The sequence below is a fragment of the Pristiophorus japonicus genome, chromosome 13, assembly GCF_044704955.1.
Source record: "Pristiophorus japonicus isolate sPriJap1 chromosome 13, sPriJap1.hap1, whole genome shotgun sequence".
Lineage (NCBI taxonomy): Eukaryota > Metazoa > Chordata > Chondrichthyes > Pristiophoridae > Pristiophorus > Pristiophorus japonicus.
In genome coordinates this window covers 19,047,830-19,075,594 of record NC_091989.1, presented here as the reverse complement: position 1 = coordinate 19,075,594, position 27,765 = coordinate 19,047,830, and the positions used below count along the sequence as shown (strand labels likewise).

The 27,765-nt window shown below is 45.0% G+C and overlaps 1 protein-coding gene across 1 annotated transcript in view; it reads right to left on the bottom strand.

Moving 5' to 3' along the window:
* The window catches only part of exoc4 (exocyst complex component 4), a 617,734-nt gene that overhangs the window by 301,624 nt on the left and 288,345 nt on the right, over positions 1-27,765 (bottom strand). The window contains exon 9 of the mRNA XM_070897190.1: positions 18,445-18,541. Coding sequence (XP_070753291.1) covers positions 18,445-18,541 — 97 coding nt within the window. The remainder of the gene's footprint in view (positions 1-18,444; positions 18,542-27,765) is intronic.

Below are 27,765 nucleotides of genomic sequence, written 5' to 3'. Positions count from 1 at the left end.
TGCTCCAAGGAGAACATCGTATTTATAGCTACTGCATAGGAATAAGGCCATTCGGCCCAACAGGTCCATGCTTCACATGAGCCTTCTACCACCCTTTTTCATCGAACTCCATCAACATTTCCTTCAATTCCTTTCTCCATCATGCTTCCCCTTAAATGCATCTATGCTTGTGGGAGAGTGTTCCACATTCTAACCACTCTCTGGGTCAAGAGGTTTCTCCTGAATTCCCTATTGGATTTATTAGTGACTATCTTATATTTATGGCCTCGAGTTCTGGTCTTCCCCATTTGTCGAAACATCTTCTCTAAAGAACCCTAGCCTGTTTAATCTTTCATGTGAGATATAATCTCTCAGTTCTGGGACCATTCCAGTAAATCTTTTTTTCCACCTTCTCCAGTGCCTCGATGTCCTTTTTATAATATGGAGGCCAAAACTCTATACAGTGCTCCAAGTGTGATCTAACCAAGTTTCTGATCAATTTTAACAGAACTTCTGTGTTTTTCAATTCAATCCCCCTGAAATGAACCTGAGTGCAGTGTTTTCTTTTAAAAAATTGACTTATTAATTGTGTTGCTACTTTTATGCTGATTTGTGGACCTGTACCCCAAGTAGTTCTGCTCATCTACCCTATTTAGACACTTATTTTCTAAGGAGTATGTCCTTATTCTTCCTACCAAATTGTACCACCTCATACTTATCCATATTGAAGTTAATTTGCCAATTACAGGCCCATTCTGCAAGTTTCTGAATGTCTTGCTGTATTTTGTCACAGTCCTTCTCTGTATTAACTACTCCCCCAAATGTGTTAGCTGTGGCCCAGAGACTTGAACACAAAAATCTAGGTTGACACGAGTACTGTCAGAGATGCCGTCTTTCAAAATATATTAAACCCAGGTCCCCTCTGCGCTCTCAGGTGGATGTAAAGATCCCATGGCACTATTTCGAAAGGGGGCACGGGAGTTATCCCCGGTGTCCTGGTCAATATTTATCCCTCAATCAATATCACTAAAAAAAAACAGATTATCTGGTCATTGTCACATTGCAGTTTGTAGCCTACGCATTTCCTACAGTACAACAGTAACTATATATCAAAAGTAGCTGTCAAGCGCTTTGGACATCCGAAGGTCATGAAAGGAATATAAATGAACGTCTCTTTCTTTTTTGATCTCGTCTGCAAATTTTGAAATTGTACTTCCGATTCCAGAATCCAAATCATCTATGCTCCCATGTTCTTCAGTCCCTCTACATAACTAAAGCTCTTCAACCCTGGTACCATTCTAGTAAATCTCCTCCGCACCCTCTCCAAGGCCTTGACATCTTTCCTAAAGTGTGATGCCCAGCTGTACCCTAACCTGTAATTTGTAAAGGTTTACCATAACTTAACTGCTTTTACACTCTATGTTTAATTTAAAAAAGACAAGTTGAATTTTACAAAACTGACAATGCTGTTTCTGCATAATATTATTTCTTAAAAATCACACCATACTTGTTGAAATTTCACTGCAGGTAACATGCATACAGCAAATAGTACATAACTACTGCTTCAAAATGGGCAAGCATTTGAATTGAATTCGCTGTGAAATCAATATTCCTTCTGTATTAGTAAGCTGTTGTTACAACTATAATAGGCTGCATCTCAGGTATCAGCTGTATTGCACTAAAGCTGAAGACCCTTTTAGACTAAACTGCTCATGTATTGTTCTTCACAGTCTGATGGCCTCCCGAATATCATACATTCAAAGTTAGAGAGATTATCCTGGGAGCAATGAGAAGTGGAGTTGTGTAGGCGTCTCTTCCTGGTCCACCGCTCATCAACAAGATAGAGGAAAGGTACTTCCAGCAATGTTGTGACATTTGCTGATGGCACCCAGTTGTGACGAGTGCAGAGACGACTGGTAACATTCACTGGGACCTGAACTAATTCATTTGTTGGGATACGGCTATGCACAGATAATAAAATACTAAATGGAACATGAAAATAACAATAACAACTTTTATTTATATAGCGCCTTTAACGTAGCAAAACGTCTTAAGGCACTTCACAACAGTGTTCCAGACAAACAGATAAATTTGACACCAAGCCACAGAAGAAAGTAAGGCAGATGATCAAAAGCTTGTTTAAAGAGGTAGATTTTAACGAGCGTCTTAAAGGAGGAAAGAGAGATCAAGAGGCGGAGAGGTTTAGGGAGGGAGTTCCAGAGCTTTGGGTCCAGGCAGCTGAAGGCATGTCCACTGATGGTTGAGCAGTTATAATGAGGGATGCTCAAGAGGCTAGAATTTGAGGAGCGCAGATAGCTTGTGGGATTGTGAGGCTGAAAAGGATCACAGAGATCGGGAGGGGCAAGTCCATGGCGTGATTTGTAAGCAAGGATGAGAATTCTGAAATCGAGAAGTTTTTTTTAACTGGGAGCCAATGTCGGTCAGAAAGCACAGGGGTGATGGGCGATCTTGACTTGGTGCGGGTTAGTACACGGGCCACTGAGTTTTGGATGACTTCAAGTTTACGTAGTGTGGAATGTGGGAGGCTGGCCAGGAGTGAGTTGGAGTAGTCAAGTCTAGAGGTAACAAAGGCATGACTGAGGGTTTCAGCAGCAGAAGAGCTGAGGCGGGGCGGAGGCGGGCGATGTTACGGAGGTGGAAAAAGGCGGTTTTAGTTATGCCGCGGATATGTGGCTGGAAACTCATTTCAGGGTCAAATATGATACCTGGGTTGCAAACAGTCGTGTTCACCCTCAGATTGATGCTAGGGAGAGGGATGGAGTCAGTGGTTAGGGAACGCAGTTTGTGGCTGGGACCAAAGATAATGGCTTCGGTCTTCCCAATATTTAAATTGGAGAAAATTTCTGCTCATCCAGTACTGGATGTCGGATAAGCAGTCTGACAATTTAGATACCAAACAGGGGTCGAGAGAAGTGGTGGCGAGGTAGAGCTGGGTGTCGTCAGCATACATGTGGAAACTGACTCCGTGTTTTCGGATGATATCGCCAAGGGGCAGCATTTAGATGAGAAATAAGAGGGGGCCAAGGACAGATCCTTGGGGGACACCAGAGGCAACGATGCAGGAGTGGGAAGAAAAGCTATTGCTGGAGATTTTCTGGCTACGATTAGATAGATAAGAATGGAACAAGGCGAGTGCAGTCCCTCCTAGCTGGACATTGGTGGAGAGACGTTAGAGGAGGATGGAGTGGTCAGCTGCGTCAGACAGGTCCAGAAGGACGAGGAGGGATAGTTTACCTTTGTCACAGTCACAAAGGATTTAATTTGTGACTTTGACAAGAGCAGTTTCGGTACTGTGGCAGAGGCGAAAACCAGATTGAAGGGATTCAAACATTGAATTCATGGAAAGATGATGACGGATTTGGGAGGCAACAACACGTTCAAAAACTTTGGACAGGAAAGGGAAGTTGGAGATAGAGCGATCGCTAGCAAGCAAAGCGGAGTCAAGGGTTGGTTTAATGGGCCTCTTCACTTCATAGCATAGCTGGAACCATCGCTGGAATGTAACTGATCAGAACTGCAAGTGTGTGTTGTAAAGTTGCATGTAATATGCAAATTTTACTGAATTACCTTTAGCGGGGGGGGGGGGGGGGGGCGGTCCACCAGAAAATGTTTACATAACTAAATCTGTAAATGGGTTGTGAAGTGAGTCTTTAAACATAAGAACATAAGAATTAGGAGCAGGAGTCGGCAATTCAGTCCCTCGAGCCTGCTCCGCCATTCAATTAGATCATGGCTGATCTTCTACCCCAACTCCAGTTTCCTGCACTATCCCCATATCCCTTGATTCCCTTCAATACAACTAGGATATGATCCATTATCCCAAAATATATAAAAAAATTACAATTACAGTTACAGTTGTGCAGCATATTATTACATCAATGCTATTTACAGCTGTAGGGCAAGGCTTTTTAATCACTCAATGACTTCCTCATCTCAAAGACCAGGAGGCGAGCATGTGCAAGTCAACCAAGAGGAGCACATGTGCACGTTGGAAATCAGGTGGACCTCCCACCGGCTTGTATAGCAGGTCTTCAAATAAAGGGGGATTCGAATTCAAAAACTGAAAAGAATAAGTTGCAATTGCATTTCAATGCTGTAAAATTACTCCATTCACCCACTTGGGTGGTGTTAAAGGAAGGTCTTGAAGATGCTGAGGAATTATGGATCGGGCGAGGGGTTTAGCGAGGGAATTCTAGAGTTTCGGGCTGAGGTGGCTGAAGGCATGGCTGCCAATGGTGGACAAAAGGGGTTGGAAAGTTTTGAGAAGTGAGGTGTGGAGCACGAGGAGGTTACAAGAAGGGGTGAGGCCATGGTGCGGAGGCGGGGGGGGGCTTGAAACATAAGGATGAGAATTTTAAATGTGAGGCATTGGTGACTGGAAGTCAATGTAGGTCATTGGGGACATTTCAAAGAATCATCGAATGATACAGCACAGGAGGCCGCCATTCGGCCCATTGTGCCTTTGAAAGAGCTATCCAATTATTCGCACTCCCTCACACTTGCCTTATAACCCTGCAAATTTCTCAAGTATTTGTCCAATTTTCTTTTGAAGTTACTATTGAATCTGCATCTACCCTTCTTTTAGGCAGTGCATTCGAGAGCACAACTCGCTGCGTACATTTTTCTTTTCCTCATTCTGCCTCTGGTTCTTTTGCCTATGACCATAAATCAGTGACCTCTGGTGACCGACCCATATACCACTGGAAACAGTTTCTCCTTATTTATTCTATCCTATCCCTTCATGTTTTTGAACATCTCTGTCAAATCTCCCCCTAATCTTCGCTGGTCTGAGGAGAACAATCCCAGTTTCTCTAGGTTCGAGGTTTTTAATCCACCCTATATTGGTGGAATGAAAATCTCATTGCTGGCCAATAAATGTCTGGCATTAAACAATTGCAAGGATTTCCACTGAATATTATTGGCTTTCTCCCAACTTTAAACTTGTGAAAAAGACAGTTTGAATTAGTAGACAGATTCTCCTATGAATTGAAACTTGCACCCTTATGCAAATAGTGAATGAGATCAGGTGCCATAAGACTCCTCAATCAGGGTACATTTCCCACCATGTTCTATTGTGTAACTCCATCAGGTGGCGGTTACCACACCGTTATAGACTGTTAGGTGCAGGGTAACTCTGCTGGAAACCCAATTGGGTCTGGTCATCGAGTTGATAGGCACTGGATCATCATCATCATCCATCATAGGCAGTCCCACAAAATCGAGGAAGACTTGCTTCCACTCTAAAAGTGAGTTCTCAGGTGACTGAACAGTCCAATTCAGGAATTACAGTCTCTATCGCAGGTGGGACAGACAGTCGTTGGAGGAAAGGGTGGGTGGGGAGTCTGGTTTGCCGCACGCTCCTTCCGCTGCCTGAGCTTGTTTTCTGCATGCTCTCGGCGACAAGACTCGAAATGCTCAGCGCCCTCCCGGATGCTCTTCCTCCACTTTGGCCGGTCTTTGGCCAGGGATTCCCAGGTGTCGGTGGGGATGTTGCAATTTATCAAGGAGGCTTTGAGGGTGTCCTTGAAACGTTTACTCGGCCCACCTGGGGCTAGTTTGCCGTGTAGTTCAGAGTAGAGCGCTTGCTTTGGGAGTCATGTGTCCAGCATGCGGGCAACTTGGCCTGCCCAACGGAGCTGGTCGAGTGTGGTCAGTACTTCGATGCTGGGGATGTTGACCTGATCGAGAACACCAACGTTGTTGCGTCTGTCCTCCCAAGGGATTTGCAGGATCTTGTGGCCCAGACCAACAAACCAGAGATCAAATCCCATCAGGACAAGATGTGAAACTTATTTCAATAAATCTGGTAATTTGTGGGCAACCATCAGAAAAATGAATGCTTGGGCTGTCAGAAAAACCCAAGTGGTTCACAAATATTCAGAAGAGAAGGGAACCTGCCACCCTTACCCAATCTGGCCTACATGCTGTGGCAGTTGATGACCTTCCTGACAGGTGATGAGGCACAGCTATGCATGCCTAACCTAGCTTGCATGCTACCATGGCAACAGGCCCTTCCTGTGGAATTCCACCACCAACCTTATTTTTTGACAATAACAGTGCATGTTTCAAAGATTCCCAGTAAGTGCATTACTCAAAGGATCAATGAAAGAACTGTTCTGTGTTTAGCCAGATTTCTCTTGGATTCTCTGAACATTATTTAAAGAGAGTGTTCTGTGCAGAAAGGTATTGAGTGACAAAGGGGTCGGAGCAGCAGAACTAAATTCTGGCAACAAAATCCGATCCAATTTCACTGGCCTCAATTAAATACTGTGGTTCAGATTTTGCCAAATACAAATCAATTGGCAGTGTCAAGACCATTCTGAACACCTGCACGCTCACAGCAGCACTGATTCCCCATGTGCATGCACAAGGTTCTGGGTGAGGCAATAACTCACTTGTCTCACCGACAAAGCTACCTCTGCCTACACCTCTACCTATCGCACAATATCCCGCAATATCCTCTGCAGTGGCCGAGCAAGCCGCCCAGTTGTAAAACAACTGCTACAAAAGACAATAAAATAAATAACAGAGACTTATCGCCAATGACCCAGCTATTGGATCAGGACAAGACTTGGGCAATGCTAGTTCAGTCGACCCTGCACCAATCACTGGAGACTCATGCCCACACTGGGACAGCTGTCCCACAGACTCGACAAGCAACAGTCTAATTTTTTTTTTTTTATTAATTCGTAGCCAATCGTTCCAATTCTTTGTCAAATCACAAACGCCAGAGGTCACCTTGCACACATCAAGGATCACTCTGCGCCAATGCTCTTAGCCAAAAGGCCTAGAGCCACTGCACCGTTCCTGGAAGTACTGCAATATCAGGTTCGTGCCATGGAGGTGGATGGGTCAGGTCCCCCACACACCTCCGTGGAGGTGGATGGGTCAAGCCACCCCACCCACCTCCTCAGCAACAGTCTAATTAATGGAGTTCTTTTCATAGATTGACATCTTTCAGCAAACATCCCAGACTCCACCATCACTAATCCCGGGTACATTCTGTCCCACCATAAGGATAGACTGGCTCGAAGTGGGGTCAAGGTACAGGTTGAACCTCTCTTATTTGGCACTCTCGGGACCTGGCCTGTGCCTGATCAGAGAATTTGCCGGACGTCGGGAGGTCAGGATTTCGGACCCAGCTTCAGTCGCTCCGGAGGCAGTGGGGAGAGGAGAAGCTGTGGCAAGAGGCTGTGCAACTTCGATGGCTCCTGCGCGTCGCCCGACTACTTCCGCCCTCAGCATGCCGCGGCACGGTTGGACCTGGGTGGTGGACACGCAGGACAGCCAACCGCATCGTTCTGCAGCTCAGCCTGCAGTTGGGCTACAGCGACAGGCTGCCCAGGAGCGCGGCAGGCTGCTGCAGACCCTCTCCTTCCACAACAACCGGCACCCCGTCACCCTCGAGTCCGACTGGGACCAGATCACCGTCTCCGACCACACCGAGCCCGGTAGCACCGGTCACGGTTTCAACACCACCGAACAGGTGAAAGGTTAGTGCCTCCTGTGGGAGCAGCTGTGTGGCAATGATGGAGGCTGCTTCGCCGATGCGCAGCGCAGCGACGCATGGTGGCACTGCCTGGACGGCAAGGACGAGGAGAGCTGCGCGACTTGCCAGAAGCATGAGTACCCGTGCGGGGGCACCAGCGGCATGTGCTACCCGTCAGCAGACCGTTGCAACAACTAGAAGAACTGCCCCGACGAGAAGAACTGCTTCTCCTGTCAGCCGGGGAACTTCCACTGTGGCACCAAGATCTGCATCTTCGAGCAGTGGTGGTGCAACAGGCAGGAGGCTTGCCAGGACGAAGCTGGGCCCGAAATGCGGCTGGCCTCAGGACGCAGCACCCGACCCAGCCTCAGAGCGAGCACCGGAGGCGGCGGAGAGAGGAGGAGCGGCCCGCCCCGCCCCAGGACACAACGTGGGTCGCAAACCTCCACCAGGAATGATGCCAGACGAGGGAGGTAGCCGGATAAAAGAGTGCCGGATTTGAGGTTCAACCTGTAGTTTTTAGTCAAAAGGGCATGGGCCCAGAAGGCCTCAACATTGACTCTGGACTTCATGAAATCTCATGGTTTCAGAAAGAAATAAAGAAAATGTAAGAAAGACTTGCATTTATTTACTGCCTTTTACAACCACCGGACATCCCACAGCCAATTAAGTACTTTTGAAGTGCAGTCACTGTTATAAGGTAGGAAACATAGCAGCCAATTTGCGCACAGCAAGCTCCCACAAACCGCAATGTGCTAATGACCAAATAATCTGTTGTTATGTTGATTGAGGGATAAATACTGGCCAGGACACCAGGGATAATTCCTCTGCTCTTCTTCGAAATAGTGCCATGGGATCTTTCACATCCACCTGAGGAGGCAGACGGGGCCTCGGTTTAACGTCTCATCTGAAAGATGTCACCTCAGACGTTGCAGCACTCCTTCAGAACTGCACTGGAGTGTCAGCCTCGAGTTTTGTACTCAAGTCTCTGGAGTGGGATTTGAACCCACAACCTTCTGACCCAGAGGCGACAGCTGGCAAATGTGGTCTTACTAAGGTTTTATATGGCGTCATAATTATATCTCGACTTTTATATTCCATACTGAATTTTAGTAAGATCTTAACTAATTATTTCTAAAACACACCTATCCTATCCATATTAAAAAAAACATTTCCTCCTCTGTCACAGGATACTTTTGTCACAATTTGTTCCATGATCAGCTTTTGGCTTTGCTCGAGGTTTTGTATTGACAGGGCATTATTTTGTGATGTTTAAATTTTATTTCAGGTCGGCTCAGTATTTAAATTCAAGGATGTGGACTTGCCGTTCTGAAACAGCGCCATCTAATGTCAGTGGTACTAAAACAAACAACAAAAAGCACAACTTGTGTTTATAAAGCGCCTTTAATGCATTAAAACATCCCCAGGCACTTCACAGGAGCATAATCGGACAAAAATTGACACCGAGGAGATAAAAGCACGTGACTAAAAGTTTAGTCAAAGGTTACGTTTTGAAGAGAATCTTAAAGGAGAGCGATGGGGAACATTTGGAAGGGAATTTGAGCGCTTAGGGCCTAGGCACAGCTAACAATAGTGGGGCAAATGAAGTTGGGTATGCACAAGGGGCCATTAGTTGAAGGAACACAGAATTCTCGGAGGGTTGTAGGGTTGGAGGAAATTATGTTTTTGGACACTAAGGGAATCAAGGGATATGGGGAGAGGGCAGGAAAATAGAGTTGAGCTGGAAGATCAGCCAGGATCTTATTGAATGGCAGAGCAGGTTTGAGGGTCCATATGATCTACTGCTCCTATTTCTTATGTAATCATGTACAGAGATAAGGATGGCTGAGGCCATGGAGGGATTTGAACACAATCATAGAAATTTACAGCATGGAACAGGCCATTTCAGCCCATCCTGTCCGCACCGGCCAACAAAGAGCTATCCCGCCGAATCCCACTTTTCAGCTATTGGTCCATAGACCTGTAGGTTACGGCACTTCAAGTGCACATCCAAGTACTTTTTAAATGCGGTGAGGGTTTCTGCCTCCAACATCCTTTCAGGCAGTGAGTTCTGCTCAGCCTCCTCTGTTCCTAAGTAAACAAATCCAGCCTGTCCAATACAAGGATCAGAATTTTAAAATTGATGCATGGTGGAGCGAAAATCAATGTAGGTAATCAAGCACAGGGTCATGGTGTGGGTTAGGCTACGAGCAGCAGAGTTTTGAATGAGTTATGGGCGGTGGAAGGTGGGAGGCTAGCCAGGAGAGCATTGGAATACTGGAGTCTGGAGCAAACAAAACCATGGGTACATTGGGCTAGAGTTTCCCTATCCTGTTTTTCTGGCGTCCTCATCCGAGGTGCGCCACTTTTGTCCGCCTCCAAGCGTGCCGAAAAAAGATGTCCGTATTCTGGCCGCTCCCCAGCCTCTCCTCGGTGGTGGCGCAGCGTGGCCCAATGGATTGGGGCGGAGCCAGGTCCCGGCGCTGAAAACAGTGCCGGGACCTTTGCACATGCACGCTAGCGTCTGTGCACATGTACAGTAGCTCCTGGCAGGCCGTTTCTGCAAACGTGCGCTGCAGTCTGTGTGGGAGGGGCCCGAAGCACGCCTTCACTAGCCCTGGCCGAATGGGCTCCCTCAACTGCGGGCCGCTGTGTTTCCTAAGGTAGGACTTCTATTTTTTATTTGTTATTTACGGATTGATTTTGGTGCTTTAGGTGCAGGGTTCCTTCTATTTTATTATTTGTTATTTATTGATTGCTTGTTACTTTTTGTGCTTTGTTTGGTGCTTTAAATGTAGTTATTTGCACCGATTCCTTAACTCAAGGTAAGGTTTTTCTGTGCGGACAGAAGTGGCAACATACACTGGCCGAAGTTAGTTTGGAGCAACTATTTGCTGGCCAAACGCCTAAAACAGGCGTAGGTGGCTGGGAACGCCCCTTTTGAAAAAAAAAACTGAACAAAAAAATAACTAACTGACTCACTTACACTGGCGCAAATTAAATGGCTAGAATTGCAACTAAAAAGATAGTTCTGAAAAATCAAATTGCTCCAAAAAAAAGGAGCAACTCCTGGGGAAACTTGGGCCCAAAGATACCAATCACATGGCTTTCCTTCTTCTGTGCACTTGGTCAGTTCAGGTCACATTTGCTAGACTTCGAACAATACCCAAAACATTCAAATTACCTTGCAAACAATTATTTTATCTCCGACAGCCCGACACTTTGAATTGTCCAGATCTACTGTTCTTCAGAGCCACATTTCAACCTTGTAATTGCACATAAACGGCAAGAGTGCGCGGTTGATATTTATGCTGAAGGATTCCTGTGTGTTGATACCCGAAAGCCAAATGGTGTTCAACAGTATTAAGATCACTGGCATTTTCATCAGCAATTAAACTATGCAGTCACATCGCACAAGCCCCCGAAGCGATGGCATCTGTTCATGGAAATCTCTTGTAATAAATATCCTCCTGTTTTGGCGGCTAGCTCCTTCCCATAGATCAGCAGAGAACATGGAAACCGACTGCGTGAAATGTTGGGATTTGAAGAGAGTGAAGTGCTTTCAAATGCCATTGCTTTCAAGAATGAATAAAAAAGATACCACGCAAATGTCAAGGATAATCTCACGTCAAGAAGAAATATAAACCATCTGAACAAACATTCATTAGTGTCCATTTATCACAAATACGTTTGTGAATATGCACAACACGTTTAAACCTTTCAACAATGGGAGAAACATGCGTGTGCATTGTAAGTTGACCTGGGAATATTACTTGCGTGGGTGGCCTATTTGTGCATGATCAATCCAAGTCTGAAGCAACATTACATACATATAATTAAGCCTCCCTTCACTATCCAAGAAGGTTTATTGTAATTCACTTAAAGCTGCTTTTGCCGACAAACAAAAATAAAGGTGTCCTATCTTTAAAGACTGATAATTCTGACTGGGTCAATTATTGTACTTGTGAACATTTATCTCTCATGGCAATGCTCATGAGTCGTCCACAACTCGGGGGCATGGTTTCTGATGTCGACCACGGTCCCATTACATCCTGAATGCAGCAGCTTGGTAGCATTCTCACCCGAGTTAAGTAGTTATGGATTCCAGCCCCATTGCAGACATTGATGACATAATGTCGGGTGACACTTCAATGTAATACTGAGGCTGAGTTCCAATGTTGGAGGTATAGTTCTTTGGATGCGATTTTAAATCAAAAGGCTTCAACTGCCCATTGCAGTAGTTCAAGTGAACATCTAATATTTAATGGAACTTTACAAAAAGTTCTCCTGCGGTCTTGGACGACATTTCTTCCTTGAATCACCACCACCTCCAAAAACAGATAAACTGATCCTTTCTCTCATTATTCTTTGTGGGACCTTGTTGCGCACAAAGTGGTTATTGTGTTTGCCTACAACAGTGTGTCTGCAGGTCAAAGCGCATCGACATGCTGCCCCATGGTGACAGCATCCGAAGCTATGGGCCAGGTTCCACATGTGTGCTGACAACATACAGCTCCACTTCATCATGACTTCGCTCGACTCCACCGCTGTCTCTGCATTGTCAGGCTGCTTGTCCGACACACTGGCTTCAATTTTTAGGGAGGGTCTTAAAGGAGGCATGGCGGAGAGTTTGAGGAGGGAATTCCTTGAAGACTCTCCCTAAAACTCAGTTCTTTGACCAAGCTTTCAGTCACCCCTCCCAACTGATGCACCTTAGGAAGCTCTTCTACGTTTAAGGCACTCGATAAAATACATATTGTTGTTGTCCTCTTCAGTCGACCTCTCCAACCACCCTCACTGCCTCTTTTTTTCCAAGCTCCATGGGACTACTCTTGCATGGTTCCACTCCGACCTTGCCCAGTGACTCCAGCAATGGTTTTTTTCACAGTCCTGCATTGTCACTTCCAGTGTTCTCCAGGATGTTGCACAGTCAACCTTCATGTGCATGCTGACAACATTCAGCTGTACCTTCTCCACCACTTCCCTTGATCCCACAACCACTTCGTGCAAGATGAGGATCAGAAAAGGTTTTCGCCAAGTAAACATCAGGATGACCAAAGCCATTGATCGTGTCCTCTGGCAAAAGTTCCACTCCCTTACCACTCATCCCTGCACCTCCTTGGCTATCCACTTTGGTGGCAAAAACAGGGAGGCAGATTATCTGAATGATGACAGGTCAGTAAAAGGAGAGGTGCAACAAGACCTGGGTGTCATAGTACATCAGTCATTGAAGGTAGGCATGCAGGTACAGTAAAGAAAGCAAATGGCATGCTGGTCTTCATAGCGTGGGGATTTAAGTATAAGAGCAGGGAGGTCTTACTGCAGTTGTACAGGGCCTTGGTGAGACTGCACCTTGAGTATTGTGCAGTTTTGCTCTCCTAATCTGAGGAAAGACACTCTTGCTATTGAGGGAGTGCAGCAAAGGTTCACCAGACTGATTCTTCATAGGTCAGTCCTGCCATCCTGGGACCCGGGAAAGACTGGATCGACGAGGCTTATATTCACTGGAATTTAGAAGAATGAGGGGGGATCTCATAGAAACATATAAAATTCTGACGGGATTGGACAGGTTAGATGCAGGAAGAATGTTACCGATGTTGGGGAAGTCCGGAACCAGGGGTCACAGTCTAAGAATAAGGGGTAAGCCATTTAAGACCGAGATGAGGAGAAACTGCTTCACTCAGAGAATTGTGAAGCTGTGGAATTCTCTACCACAGAAAGTTGTTGAGGCCAGTTCGTTGGATATATTCAAAAGGGAGTTAGATGTGGCCCTTACGGCTAAAGGGATCAAGGGGTATGTAGAGAAAGCAGGAATGGGGTACTGAAGTTGCATGATCAGCCATGATCATATTGAATGGTGGAAGGGACGAATGGCCTACTCCTGCACCTATTTTCTATGTTTCTATGTTTACCTGCTCAGGTTGAACCAGGCATGTAAAACCTTGGCATCCTCTGCTCCACCCAGAGCAAGGTTCCATACCTCACATTCCATCAATCACCGATACCACTTGTTTCTCGCTCCATAACACGACCCACCTCCAGCCCAACCTCACACCCAGTGCTTCCGATACCTTTAATCGACAGGATTGTCAAAAAACACTTGATTTCTCTGAAGTCTTCCTTGCCAGCCTCCTGTCCTCATCCTTCAGAAATTCTAAACTGTTGAAAATTCAGCTGCCCATATCCTCAGCTGCCTTTTGTCTGGAAACCCTGACCTTCACTGACTCAACTGACCCAATGCACTGAGTTTAAAATCCTCAACCGTGACCTCAAATCCTTGGAGCATCTCATCTCTGCCTTCAGACTAATAATACAGCACAGGGTCGGTGCTAAAGTTGTAAGTGTCAAAGTGCATAAAAAGCCCCAGAGATTTTGATACCTGAACTCAAAAGGTACAATATCCCTGACCTAATGTTAATGTTTAGATAATATATACCTAATGAATCATGTCAATTAAATTATGTATTAGGTCTAATTGATATGATTTATAATTGTGCGATTTGAATCAGTAACTGATGGAGTATATGGGTCAACAACTCAATTTTTACAATTTTTTTTCATTTTATATAGTAGAACACACCATTTCTTCTTCATCTATTTCTATAAACATGTCGGGACAAAAAACAAATCTGTAAAACCTGGTCTTTCGTATTGCCAACACAAATTCATTAATCTCAGAGCCTGAGAGGGAAAAAACAAGGTACAGCCAGAGGCAACCTTAACTGGGACAGATGTCTCATTAACTTAGTCTTTGGTGGGAGGATATTAACCATAGAAGGAATAAGATATAAAATGTGTTAAAACTAGCATTAATTATGTTTCATTCAAACGGTCTCAATGAACAAAAACAAGATGAAGTAACAGTCCTTTAGGATATTTTAAATATAGGGTAAAAAAAAGCATGTGCAAGGAGGAAAGTTTTACAATCTAATATATAAAACTATTTATGGAGGGAAGCTGGTCAGAGTCGAACAGTGGAAATATGAGGTTACATGAATATTCTAGAGTTTTGCTATTCCAGGATCATTCTGGAATGCAAAGAGAACCACCGGCTACTATTCTCGACTGCTCACCGTCTTCTCATACCCCTCTCCCCTGTCTCCACCACACTCACCTCCAACATCATGTGCAAGGGGCTCGTGTACTCCGAGACTGAGACCATCTGATCAGCTGCCCCCGCCACTTCCCTTCCTTCCCCGAGCCCATCAGTTTCCACATGTACACTGACGTCATCCAGCTCTACCTCACCACCACTTCTCCTGACCCCTCCACGGCCTCTAAATTGTCAGACTGCTTGTCCGACATCCAATAATGGATGAGCAGAAATTTTCTCCAATTAAATATTGGGAAGACCGAAGCCACTGTCTTCGGTCCACGCCACAAACTACGTTCCCTAGCCACCGATTCCATCCCTCTCCCTTGCATCTGTCTGAGGCTGAACCAGACTGTTCGCAATCTAGGTGTCATATTTGACCCTGAAATGAGCGTTCGGCCATATATCATCCATATATCCACGGTATAACTAAAACCGCTTATTTCCACCTCCATAACATTGCCTGTCTCTGCCCCTGCCTCAGCGCATCTGCTGCGAAACTCGCATCTATGCCTTTGTTACCTCTAGACTTGACTACTCCAATGCACTCCTGGCTGGCCTCCCACATTGTATCCTACGTAAACTTTAGGTCATCCAAACCTCGGCAGTCCGTGTCCTAACTTGCACCAAGTCCTGTTCAATTCATCATCCCTGTGCTCACTAACCCTGCCCCCCGCCGGCGATATCTGCGCTCCTCAAGTTCTGCCCTCTTGAGCATCCTTAATAACTACTCAACCATCAGTGGCCATGCCTTCAGCTGCCAAGGCCCGAAGCTCTCGAACTCCCTCCCTAAACCTCTCCGCATCTCTTTCCTCCTTTAAGATGCTCCTTAAAACATACCTCTTTGACCGAGCTGTTGGTTATCTGCCATAATGACTTCTTAGCTGGCTCGGTGTCAAAATTTATTTTTTGTCTTTAATACTCCTGTGAAGTACCTTGGGACGTTTTACTACATTAAAGGCGCTATATAAATACAAGTTGTTGATACTGTTGTTGTCATTGAAGGCAAGGCAATAGTCATGCAGCACTTTCCCTCAGGAGATAAAATGGGAGGTTCAGTCTATCATAGGGTTGACTGTATTTGATCTGCGACAAAAAGTCTTCCCTAATTTCATGTTTTGTTATACTCTTCGATCTTGTGTTAGTTACTCTGTGTAAAATACCGAGATGTCCATTTGTGAAGTGACTGGTATAGAGCAATACAAATCACACAGAAGTTCTGTTGTTCAAATACCACCACAGGTGCAACATCAGAATGAATGCCTGATATTAAAGTTACAGAAAAGTAAAGTTGCTATTGTCAATTCTTTTGCTGGTTAATCCCAGCTTTAGTCAGCATTCAAGCCGCCATTTGGGGTTTACTGGTTTTTCACAAGTGACTCTTCAAACCCCTACTGTGTACTTACAACAGTACACAGCTTCTGTTACTAACGTACTGAGATAACTGCCTGCATTTTAAATGAGACATAAACACCATCTCACAAAGGCATCCTCAATCAACGAGCAGAACATAACTGACAAAATAATGTGATCCTGCTTTTCCCGCTGTAGTGCACCATTTTGCAGTATTACATTCACAATATGCAACCCCTCTCCATGATTTCAACTTAAGTATCTTGATGCAAAACAAAGAATCAAGATTACAGGGCATCTAGAATCTTGGACATTGAAAACTAAACATGCATTGGGCAACTCAACATTTTACCAATGAATTATAAAGCTAAATTCTCCTTAAGAAAGTTTACATTTAAAACACTCCAGTTCCAAAGGAAAGCTGTGGAGCAGAATAAACAATACATTTAGATTCTCAAGTTAAGTTCACAATGAATGTGTATTCTGCATTTTAATTGAATGCCACACAAACAATGGAAAAAGATTTGTTTCTGTTTTAACAATTACATTGTACTAATTTAAAATCAAAACACAATCAGTACATTCAGTAAAGGTATCTAATTTACCCACATGCAAACTGATTCAGCACATCGTCTCTTGAGGCTGCAGTGAGCCTTTCTCCACATGTTTTGGAATTTTAAAAAAATAGCCAGGGAAACCTTTACGAAGAATGCCTCTTTCCCACTGATATGTAATGTCATTGGTGGCATCCAACTTGGCAACTAAAATAGGGCAATGAGCAATGCAAAGAATAAATAAGTTGCCAAGGTAACGAGGGACACACTGAAGGGTTGGGGCTCTGCAAAGTGAAACATACAAGATGCAGCAAGACAGATGCGGGTACAGATTACCACTGCCAAGATCTCTTCACTGGAAGATTGTAGTGACAAACTATCATACACCGCAATATTTATTCTTTAATTTTAGATGAAACTGGTCGAATAAAATGAGAGTCATTCCACACACAATCGCACATTAGGTTACCGCTTTTTTGTAGAGCCGCAGGTGCCATTGCTATCCTGGGCCGAATGGCCCCCACCCCTGCCGCTGCTATCCTGGGCCAAATGGCCCCCCGCCAGTACTGTCCCGGGCCAAATGGCCCCCCGCCAGTGCTATCTCAGGCCAAATGGTCCCCCGCCAGTGCTATCCTGGGCTGAATGACCCCACGCCCCAGGTGCCGCTGCTGTCCCGGGCCAAAAAGCCGCCACACCCCTGCCTCTGCAATCCCGGGCCGAAAAGCCCCTCACCCGCGGTGCCATGACTTTGGCCAAACTCGCTTAAATGGCCAGAAATGGTGCTAAAAAAAATCAGGAACTAAAAAAAGAAATTGGCCATAAGTAGTTTAGGATGGCGCAGAAACTTTGGCGAAACTTGCAGATTTTAGTCTGCTCCAAAAAAAAGTGTGGGTCAAAAAAAAACAGCGTAGTATGGTCGTGAAAATTCAGCCCTATGTCTTTAATTGCTGCAACTTGGACTGATAGTCAGTGCAGAACAGGTCGTACAAAGGTTTTCTCTCTCCACCAGCTGGTAAAGGTCCTAAGTGAAGTAAATTTTGGTACTCATAATTGAGTTTTCAATTGGTGTGATCCACACTACAACACTTCATTAGCCTTAAGTGAACTGTCTACTTCAGAGAGCCCATAAGGATGGAGATACAGGATAGAAAATTAAATGACAATTGGATATGGAGAATGGATGTCCAAGATTTGCAGGTGTAAGAACAGAAGGACATTAAGTAGGAGCAGGAGTAGACCATTTGGCCCCTCGAGTAAGCACAGGTCTCTAAGTATTGTGTGTGAAGCATTCGATATGGTTAAAGTTGACAATAGTTGTGCGTAAACACACATTGAACAGCAACCCTTTCAGGGTCAAGTTTAAAAACGATACTAATATAACAAAGACACAAGAACGACGACAGCTTGTTTGCACAGCACATTGGTGTGCTGTCATTGCTGCATCACAAATTGGTATGAATCTGAGATTTCCACACACATCGAGTTCCTGATCTTAGCTAGAACACCTGGAGATATCTTGAATGGAATCAGTAATGAGCCGGGACCATGAGCTCCACTGGTTCGTTATCAAGTTGTGGGATTTTATGTTGTAGGCGAGTGAAAGCCATGGGCCATTTGGAAGAAAATACATTTTTATAATTGGAAAGTCTTGTAAAGAACTGTACACCTGTTTTTTTTCAGCAACGTTGAATTTAATTTAAAAGCACATCATGCTGAAATGAGAAATATTGACCTTTTGTTGAGTCAACATAATATTACGATAGTTCAAGATTTGTTGATGTGGAGTTATTAAAAATATGAAGTAAAATAATTTGAGAAGTCCAAAAACTGCCTCAAATAGCAAAAAGCTATTATAAATTGATTGGATTACATCAATTAAAAGTAATTTGCACGCAAACATAATTTCAGACAAAATCACCATGAGCTAAAATCTTGATTTTTGATTTCGACCATACCTTAACAATGGATGGAAGATAACGGTGATGTTCCGGGCCCCAGGTTTGCAGACAAACTTTGTGCCTCCTCCTTCGATTAGATTGTCATCAGCCCCACCTGACAAACAAGACAAAGGAGATTAAACACTCAAGTCAAATATTTTGATTCCAAAAGGACCTCACTTCAAAAGGGAAAGTGTGAGCTAAATTGTTACATAACCAGCACAGTACCCTTTGACTTTAATTGGATAATATTTCTGGAGTAAAGTGGATATAAAACTGCCTAAAAATTGTTCGACCCCGTGGTAAATGGGTAACCAGTGCTGTGAGTGCGAGATAGTGCTCACATACCTCCATTTCAAAATTTGCTATGAAATTAATTTTTAGGTCAAGCATCAATGTACTCCAGTTGTAAGAAAAGTTAATTATCCCTGCAGCTTAGCGACTTAATGGAGAAGCACCCCACATTGCCATACCAGCATATTGTTGGTTTATTGCACTCATCTTACTCTAATGAAACAGAGGTTGTTCAAAACACTGGAGTGATAACCTTCAAAGTAAATTGCTGGCAGTTTTCTTTTCACATTGTAGATGTTTGCACATGCGAAAGTTGCATTCAATGTCCCAACTATGACAGGCCTTCCACTTGTCACCGTCCATAAACTTTTGCTGCCCAGATCCTAACTCGCACCAAGTCCCTTTCACCCATCACCCCTGTGCTCACTGGCCTACACTGGCTCCAGGTCCAGCAACGCCTCGATTTTAAAATTCTCAACCTTGTTTTCAAATTCCTCCATGGTTTCGCCCCTCTCTAACTTCCTACCACCCTCCGAGATTTCAGTGCTCCTCCAGCTCTGGCCTCTTGCGCAACCCCGATTTTAATCAATCTACCAATTTCAGTCGTGCCTTCAGTTGCCTGGGCACTAAGCTCTGGAATTCCCTCCCTAAATCTCTCCGCCTTTCGAGCTCTATCCTCCTTCAAGACGTCTCTTGAAACTTTCCTCTCACCTGTCCCAATATCTCCTTAAGTGACTCGGCGTCAAATTTTGTTTGATAACATTTCTGTTAAGTGCTATGGACATTTTACTATGTTTGAGGCACCATATAAATGCAAGTTGTTTTTTTGTTTTTGTCAGAAGAAGCCCAGCAAGAGCAAGAAAAGCTTATGGCACACGAGGTGTACAATCGAGTCCCACAACTCTGCTACACAAAAGCCTTTGACACTGTCAATTGCGAGGGTCTATGGAGCGTCCTCCTCCGTTTCGGATGCCTCCAAAGTACGTCACCATCCTCCGCCTGCTCCAAGACGACATGCAGGCCGTGATCCTTACCAACGGATCCATCACAGGTCCAATCCATGTCCGGACCGGGGTCAAGCAGGACTGCGTCATTGCCCCAACCCTCTTCTCAATCTTCCTCGCTGCCATACTCCACTTCACAGTCGGCAAGCTCCCCGCTGGAGTGAAACTAAAGTACAGAACCAGTGGGAAGTTGTTCAACTTCACTGTCTCCAGGCCAGGTCCAAGACCACCCCAACTTCTGTCGTCGAGCTACAGTAAGCGGACGACGCCTGCGTCTGCGCACATACAGAGGCTGAACTCCAGGACACAGTCGACGTATTTACTGAGGCGTACGAAAGCATGGGCCTTACGCTAAACATGAGTAAGATGAAGGTCCTCCACCAGCCTGTCCTCCTGTATGGCTCAGAAACATGGACCATGTGCAGTAGACACCTCAAGTCGCTGGAGAAATACCACCAACGATGTCTCTGCAAGATCCGACATTTCCCCTGGGAGAACAGACGCACCAACGTTAGCATTCTCGACCAGGCCAACATGCCCAGCATTGAACACACTTGATCAGCTCCGCTGGGCAGGCCACATAGTTCACATGCCAGACATGTGACTCCCAAAGCTCTACTCGGAATTCCTTCACGCAAACGAGCCAAAGGTGGGCAGCGGAAACGTTACAAGGACGCCTTCAAAGCCTCCCTGATAAAGTGCAGCATCCTCACCGACACCTGGGAGTCCCTGGCCAAAAACCGTCCAAAGTGGAGGAAGTGCATCCGGGAGGGCGCTGAGCCTCGTCGCCGAGGGCATGCAGAAATCAAGCGCAGACTGCTGAAAGAGCGTGCAGCTAACCAGTCCCACCCATCCTTTCCCTCACTATCTGTCCCACCTGTGACAGAGACTGTGGTTCTCATATTGGACTGTACAGCCACCTAAGAACTCAAGTTAAGAGTGGAAGCAAGTCTTCCTCGATTCCGAGGGACTGCCTATGATGACACAAAATGGATTGACCATGCTCGACACAGCTTTCTGACAGAAGAGATGTGTTTAAAGAGGTGGAGTTTCAGCATCAAGTCAGTGACAGATCTGTGTATCTCATCTGGAGGGATCTCAGACAACATATAACAAGCTGTGAGGCCATGTCAATGGGCAGCAAAATCAATGTGGCCCTTAATTTTTTAGATATTTGGCTGTTTACAGGCTTGCTTTAGGGACGTCTGCAGCGTTGGCTTGTTTGTTATCAATAAATGTATTGAGGCCATGGATACACCACTCAGCAGGGCCAACAACTTCTTCACATTTGTCATTGAGCAGGCAACTCAATTCCACAGAACTATTGGTTTTCCCCAAAAATGCAAAGAGTTATTGATGTTCCTGGGCTGTCATTCCACAACAGTGTACCATAACATGACCCTGAAGGGAATTTACTTTCTCAATGTGGACTTGATATGCGATCAGCAGCACAGAACCATGCAGGTCAACACCTACTTCTTTAGAAGCGCTCATGATTCCTTAATCCATGATACCGTCACGTGAAAGGAATGAGGATTGACATGAAAACTTTAGGGAGCTACACTATGCAGCCGTGGCTCCTGACACCCACGAAGAGAAGAACACAATTAAATCAAAGCTCATGTTAAAACCAGATTTATCAAAAATATCATTGGGATCTTGAACCAACACAATATATATGGACTGATTGGAGGAAGTCTTACAGCATAACACCTTCCCAACAACACACCCAAACCATGGTTTCTCGTATAACTGTTATTGGTTGCTCCAGAACTTTGCCCTCAAAAGTATGCTGGTCAATGAGCAAGAAGGAAAATGGCAATGAGGAACTATCTGGGCACCATAGTACAAGATAGTAATTCAAGATACCTTCTAAGATATAAGCTGACAAAGAGTCATCGAACTGAAACGTTAACTCTGTTTCTCTCTCCACAGATGCTTCCTGACCCGCTGAGATTTCGAGCATTTCCTGTTTTTATTTTAAGATATATTTACAGCCACACCATTTCACATAGGGGCAAACCACATCTACAAAGTAATCATGCCCACAATGTTGCACCTACATTTTGCTCTTCGAATACCATCTGTTGCCATTTTATTCTGGGCTTCTGCTATACTGCAATGGATGACAAATAAATACACTGCACAATGTTTAAAGCATGTGTAGCATATGAATGCTGGCAGCTTGAGTTGGTACAGTGCAGCCCCTTGGTGCTTGTGCTTTGTTTAAGAAGTGCAGTGACAAACCGATCACTGCTTTGAAGATCAACAGCCGCTTTATGATTTCCAGCAACTTATTGTTATGTTGGAGGTCTCCTTTGGAGACTACTTATACAAACCTTTATGTAAGCTTGTAAACAAGTGTTTTTTTTTTTTAAAAGTAATACGAATATCACAATTACAATGAACAAGTCCTTAATGTTTTTAAATTATTGCCCTCCACCCAAATATTTTTCTGCAGCTCTCTCTTCAAGACGCTAACTCACACTGGGGTACAGTTTCACAGGTGTCAGCCAACCTGTATCTCCTCCCAAGTGGACGTATTTATGAGAACCTAGCCAGCAAATATCAGAAGGCAATTAAACTGTGGAGGACACACAGCTGAACACAATCTCAATCTTGCATCATCATCATCATAGGCAGTCCCTCGAAATCGAGGAAGACGTGCTTCCACTGCAAAAGTGAGTTCTCAGGTGACTGATTAGTCCAATGCAGGACCGACAGTCTCTGTCATAGGTGGGGCAGACAGTGTTTGAAGGAAAGGGTGGGTGAGGAGCCTGGTTTGCCGCACGCTCCTTCCGTTGTCTGTGCTTGGTCTCTGCATGCTCTTGGCGAAGAGACTCGAGGTGCTCAGCGCCCTCCCGGATGCTCTTCCTCCACTTAGGGCGGTCTTGGGCCAGGGACTCCCAGGTGTCGGTGGGGATGTTGCACTTTATCAAGGAGGCTTTGAGGGTGTCCTTGAAACGTTTCCTCTGCCCACCTGGGGCTTGCTTGCCTTGTAGCAGTTCCGAGCAGAACACTTGCTTTGGGAGTCTCATTTCGGGCATGCGGACGGTGTGGCCTGGCCAACGGAGCTGGTTGAGTGTAGTCTGCGCATCCATGCTGGGGAAGTTGGCCTGGGCGAGGACACAGACGTTGGTGCGTCTATCCTCCCAGTGGATTTGCAAGATCTTGCGGAGGCAGCACTGGTGGTACTTCTCCAGTGCTTTGAGGTGTCTGCTGTATATAGTCCACATCTCAGTCATAGAGGAGGGCAGGTATCACACAACTGCCCTGTTGATCATATGCTTGGTGCCAAATTTGAGGTCCTGGTCTTCAAACACTCTCTTCCTCAGGCAACTGAAGGCTGCGCTGGCACACTGGAGGCAGTGTTGGACCTCGTCATCGATTCTACCCTTGCTGACAGTAAGCTCCCAAGGTATGGAAAATGGTCCACGTTGTTCAAGGCCGAGCCATGGATTTTGATGACCGGGGGGAAGTCGTGTGTGGCGGGGTCAGGTTGTTGGAGGACCTTTGTCTTATGGATGTTTAGTGTAAAGCCCATGTTTTCGTACGCCTCGGTGAAGGTGTTGACGATGGCTTGGAGTTCAGCCTCTGAGTGTGCGCAGACGCAAGCATCCACCGCGTACTGCAATTCGATGATACTGGATGGGACGATCTTGGATCTAGCCTGGAGGCGACGTAGGTTGAACAGGTTCCCATTGGTTCTATAGTTTCGTTCCACTCCAATGAGGAGCTTGTTGATAGTTGAGATGGAGCATTGCAGCAAGGAAGATTGAGAAGAGCATTGGTGCAATGACGCAGCCCTGCTTGACTCTGGTCCGGATGTGGATTGGGTCTGCAATACATCTGTTGGTCAGGATCACAGCTTGCATGTCGTCGTGGAGAAAGCGGAGGATGGTGACAAACCTTTGGAGGCAGCCGAAATAGAGCAGTACGCTCCCTAGTTCTTCATGGTTGACAATGTCAAAGAAGGCCATATACAAGGGTTGGTGCTATTCCCTGCATTTCTCTTGCAGTGAAAGCGCAATGAAGATCATGTCCGTTGTACCCCTTAGTGGACGGAATACGTAATGTGATTCTGGGAGGAGTTCTTCAGTCACAGGGAGAAGATGGTTGAGGAGGATTCTTGCGATGAATTTCCCAGTGGCAGACAGCGGGGAGATTCCTCTGTCGTTGCCACAATCGAACTTGTCCCCCTTTTTAAAAAAAGATGGTCATGATTACGGCATCTCTGAGATCTCTTAGCATGCTCTCCTCCTTCCAGATGAGAGATGAGGTCATGCATTCATGCCAATAGTGCTTCTCTGCCATAATAAAGCACCTCAGCGGGAATTCCATCTGCTCCTGACAAAGATTGTTCTTACAAAGATGGCGGATGGGATGGCAGCTCCCAAGGGAGCTCTCCCTGAAGAAATTTCCCCCGGCCATCCGTTACCATCCTTCACTCTTTCTCTCCCAATCTCCCCACCCGACCCCACCCCCATCCGCTGTTTAAGCATCCCCTGGCCCTAATAGTGGTTGCATTCCTTCCTCCGAAAGTGTATTCCTTACCCCTGCTCTGTGCTGCAAGGGCAACTCCCTGGGCTCACTTCTCATCCCCCAACCATGCCTGTTCCTTACCTCCATCTGTGAGTGCTGGACTTAATATCCAGATCGATCTTTCTGCTGGCAAGCCTCTCGCTCCCCAACTGGATGTGGCCTACTCAGGTGCTTCACTCGACTCCCGATGGTGTCCGGTGAGTCTCCAACCAGAGGTTTGGGCCATTTCTTCTCTCTCCACCCTCACGCTCTGGCCTTCCTCTGGCGACATTTCGGATCTCCCTCCGGCGACGTCCGGGGCTGCCTCCCTCCGGCTGCTGGTTCCACACAGCTGCGGAGCTCCCGTCGAGCACGTGGTGCGCACAATGGCGGCGGCCACTTTGACTTCTCCTCCTTTCACGAAGTGGATCTCTGGCCATCCCAATGCCTGCCTACAGCCAGGAGCCAATACCTGGAAGAGGGAAGCATTACCTCAAATCTCTCACCCCCACTCTCTACACTTCGGATCTCTCACCATCTCCCCGAAAGGCACAACGTGCATACATGAGCACTCTCCAGTTGGCGTCAAGTTATAGGACCAGGAACCCTGGCTGATGTTTCCTCTTCCTAGCTTGTGGCACTGAAGCCAATTATTGTGCCCCAACTTGACCTTGGCTAAGATCAGCTGTCTCAGCGCAGGTTTGAGAGATTCAGGACCTCACCAGGAAATGGTCTTCCATTTTTCTACACCTTAATTGTTTATCTCTATTATCAAAAATGTTGATTCAAATCAGAAAAGCAAATAATGAACCAGTTTTTAAACAAAGCTTTAAGTATTTATCTCATTTCAATGAAAACCCTGTAATCAAGGTCATCATTTTTACATTGAAAATATTAGTCAATTCTGTATTCATTGCATGGGATTTTTATCAGTGTTTTGGGGATCACATTCCTTGATTTAATCCATTTATAGTTAGGCCCACGAGTTCGTTAAGATTTAATGAATCAAGTTCAATGCTTACTAAATGGGATTCTGGGATTTTTACTGATAAGTTGGGGATTGTATTCTGCAATGAAAAACACAACTCAGTGGCTTTGCTCATTATGTTATTATGTTCAAAAGTATTTAAATGTCAGACTTCTACATAAAAAAAAAAGAACCAGACAGCATTGTACCAAATCATAACAGCAGTTTTTTTTGTTCACAAATAATGCTCATCTTATATTTGTTGACATATCCTGGGAGGATGTCATTGCCTCTGGATATAGCTCAGATACCTAGTACAATATCTGAATCTGTCCTTGGAGTCTGATTATTCTTCCCCAAGTCACAGGGAACAAATTATGAAGTCCCAATTAGGTACTTCAGGATTGTGTTTCTCTGAAGTCTAGGTTTTCTTGTACTCTTCACACAGAAACCTCCCTTTGTCCTTGCGTAGACATGATTTGAGGTAACTTGTGCGAATGAGCCTAGATTGTGTCAACGATAGCTCAGTTGACAGAATATATAAGTCAGAAGGTTGTGGATTCAAGTCCCACTCCAGAGACTTGAGTACAAACGTCCAGGCTGACACGGACTCCCTCACTGAGCACTGAGGGAGTGCTGCACTGTCGGAGGTGCCGTCGTTCGGATGAGGTGTTAAACCTAGGCTCTGTCGGCGCTCTCAGGTGGATGTGAAAGATCCCATGGTGCTATTTCGAAGAAGTGCAGGGGAGTTTTCCCCAGTGTCCTGGCCAATATTAAATCCCTCAATCAACAACACTAAAAAAGAGATTATCTGGTCATTATCACATTGCTGTTTGTGGGAGCTTGCTGTGCGCAAATTGGCTACTGCATTTCCTCCATTACAGTGACTACACTTCAAAAGTACTTCATTCACTGTAAAGCGCTTTAGGACGCCTTGAGGTCGTGAATCGCACCATACATGTACAAGTTTTGCTTTCTTCCTTATGTTTTTGGATCCTGCAGGTACAGTTGTTGCCACAGACACTGAAATTTAGGACAAGCGTTTCAACTCCAATATCCTGGACCATGAACTGGCATGAGGAACATTTATGCTTGTGATTCTTTAATTGGCGAATTATTTGCATCAGCAATTGTTCTGGGGAGGGCCTATTTGCGACCAGGTACCTCCTCAGAGGAAGGGAGCAAGAGTTATCCAGGTAATTCATATACACCACCAGACACCAGTTAGATAATGACGGTGCCAGATTAGGCTGTATGCACGGGCATCATCTTCAAGCATGGCAATAATATATAGAGACAACAAAAACTTCAAAAATTCCTAATCCACATCCAAGCCTTGGGTTATACAGTCAAACTGCTTCTTCACAACGAGAACAGGCCAAATCTTGCTGCAGCAGGGCATCCCAAGGTGTTAGATCCTTTGTGGCACCTTTCAGCTCAAATATATTTGGCGCCATAACTTGCGAGAAGTGCAAACTAACAATAAGCAAGGACAACGGGGCATCTGGGACCTTAAGAACGACAAAGCCAACAGTGTATCTTTTTACCCAATTAAATTTAAGGATTAAAAAAGAAACAGATGAAAGGAAAGTAAGAAAATATTCTAAAAATTTATATTTGAATCTTAGGTCATTTATTTTCTGTGTAATTGCAGCCAATGTCTCTGAAATGTATTTATCTATACAATAAAACTTCTTGGGTCTTTTGTGACTGTCATGACTGTCTGTTAATTTTATTCTCCTTCATGAGTCAATTGTTATTTCTTCAAGCAGAAGAACCGACAAGTGTAGAATCTAACTAATCACATGACACAAAATCTTAATGTTTCTCCTAGATTTCACCGAAAAGAATTCTCCACAATCACCCTTCAGCAAAAAAATCTCAGAAATTCAGTGGTTGTGCCTGTCAATCACTGACTCCACTGGACATCCCAAAAATAAAATTTCCATCGTAATAAGCAGTTAAAACATCCAAAAGTTCAAAAATGAAATCAGCCCACATTCCTGTGCTCTATGACACCCAACATGAGCAACAGGTGCACAGGGGGTTTGAATGAATTGGAGAAGACACACGTACATAATGCTGCAGCTGAAGCCCAGGCTTGCTCAAACTCTCCTGGTGTCACCCCTGACCGAGCTCTGCTCCCTGCCTTTTTGACCTGCCAGCAGCACCAACAAATATTTATTAAAACTCAAGAAAAGCAGTCAATTTTCTGGCTAAAGGTGTGGATGAGAGAGGGAGGGGGTGGAACGAGAGAGAGATCAAAATCGCTTACTTGTAAGGGTGCTACTCCAAAACCCAGTACTCGCTTCTTTTTGCATCGTTAACTATGATAGGGTGTGCTTCCATTCACTTTATGAAATCAGCTACAATTACCAACTGTGCGAATGTAGTCCATTAGTGGTCAGAAGTTCAGAACATCTCTGGTGGTTTTCCAGGAATGTTTCTGTACATCTATCTTGGCAATATAAAACAACATAGTGCTCATTTGTCTCAGTAGTCATCCATTAATAAATCATGGAATTGATCAAGACTATATTTTGCTGCAATAGA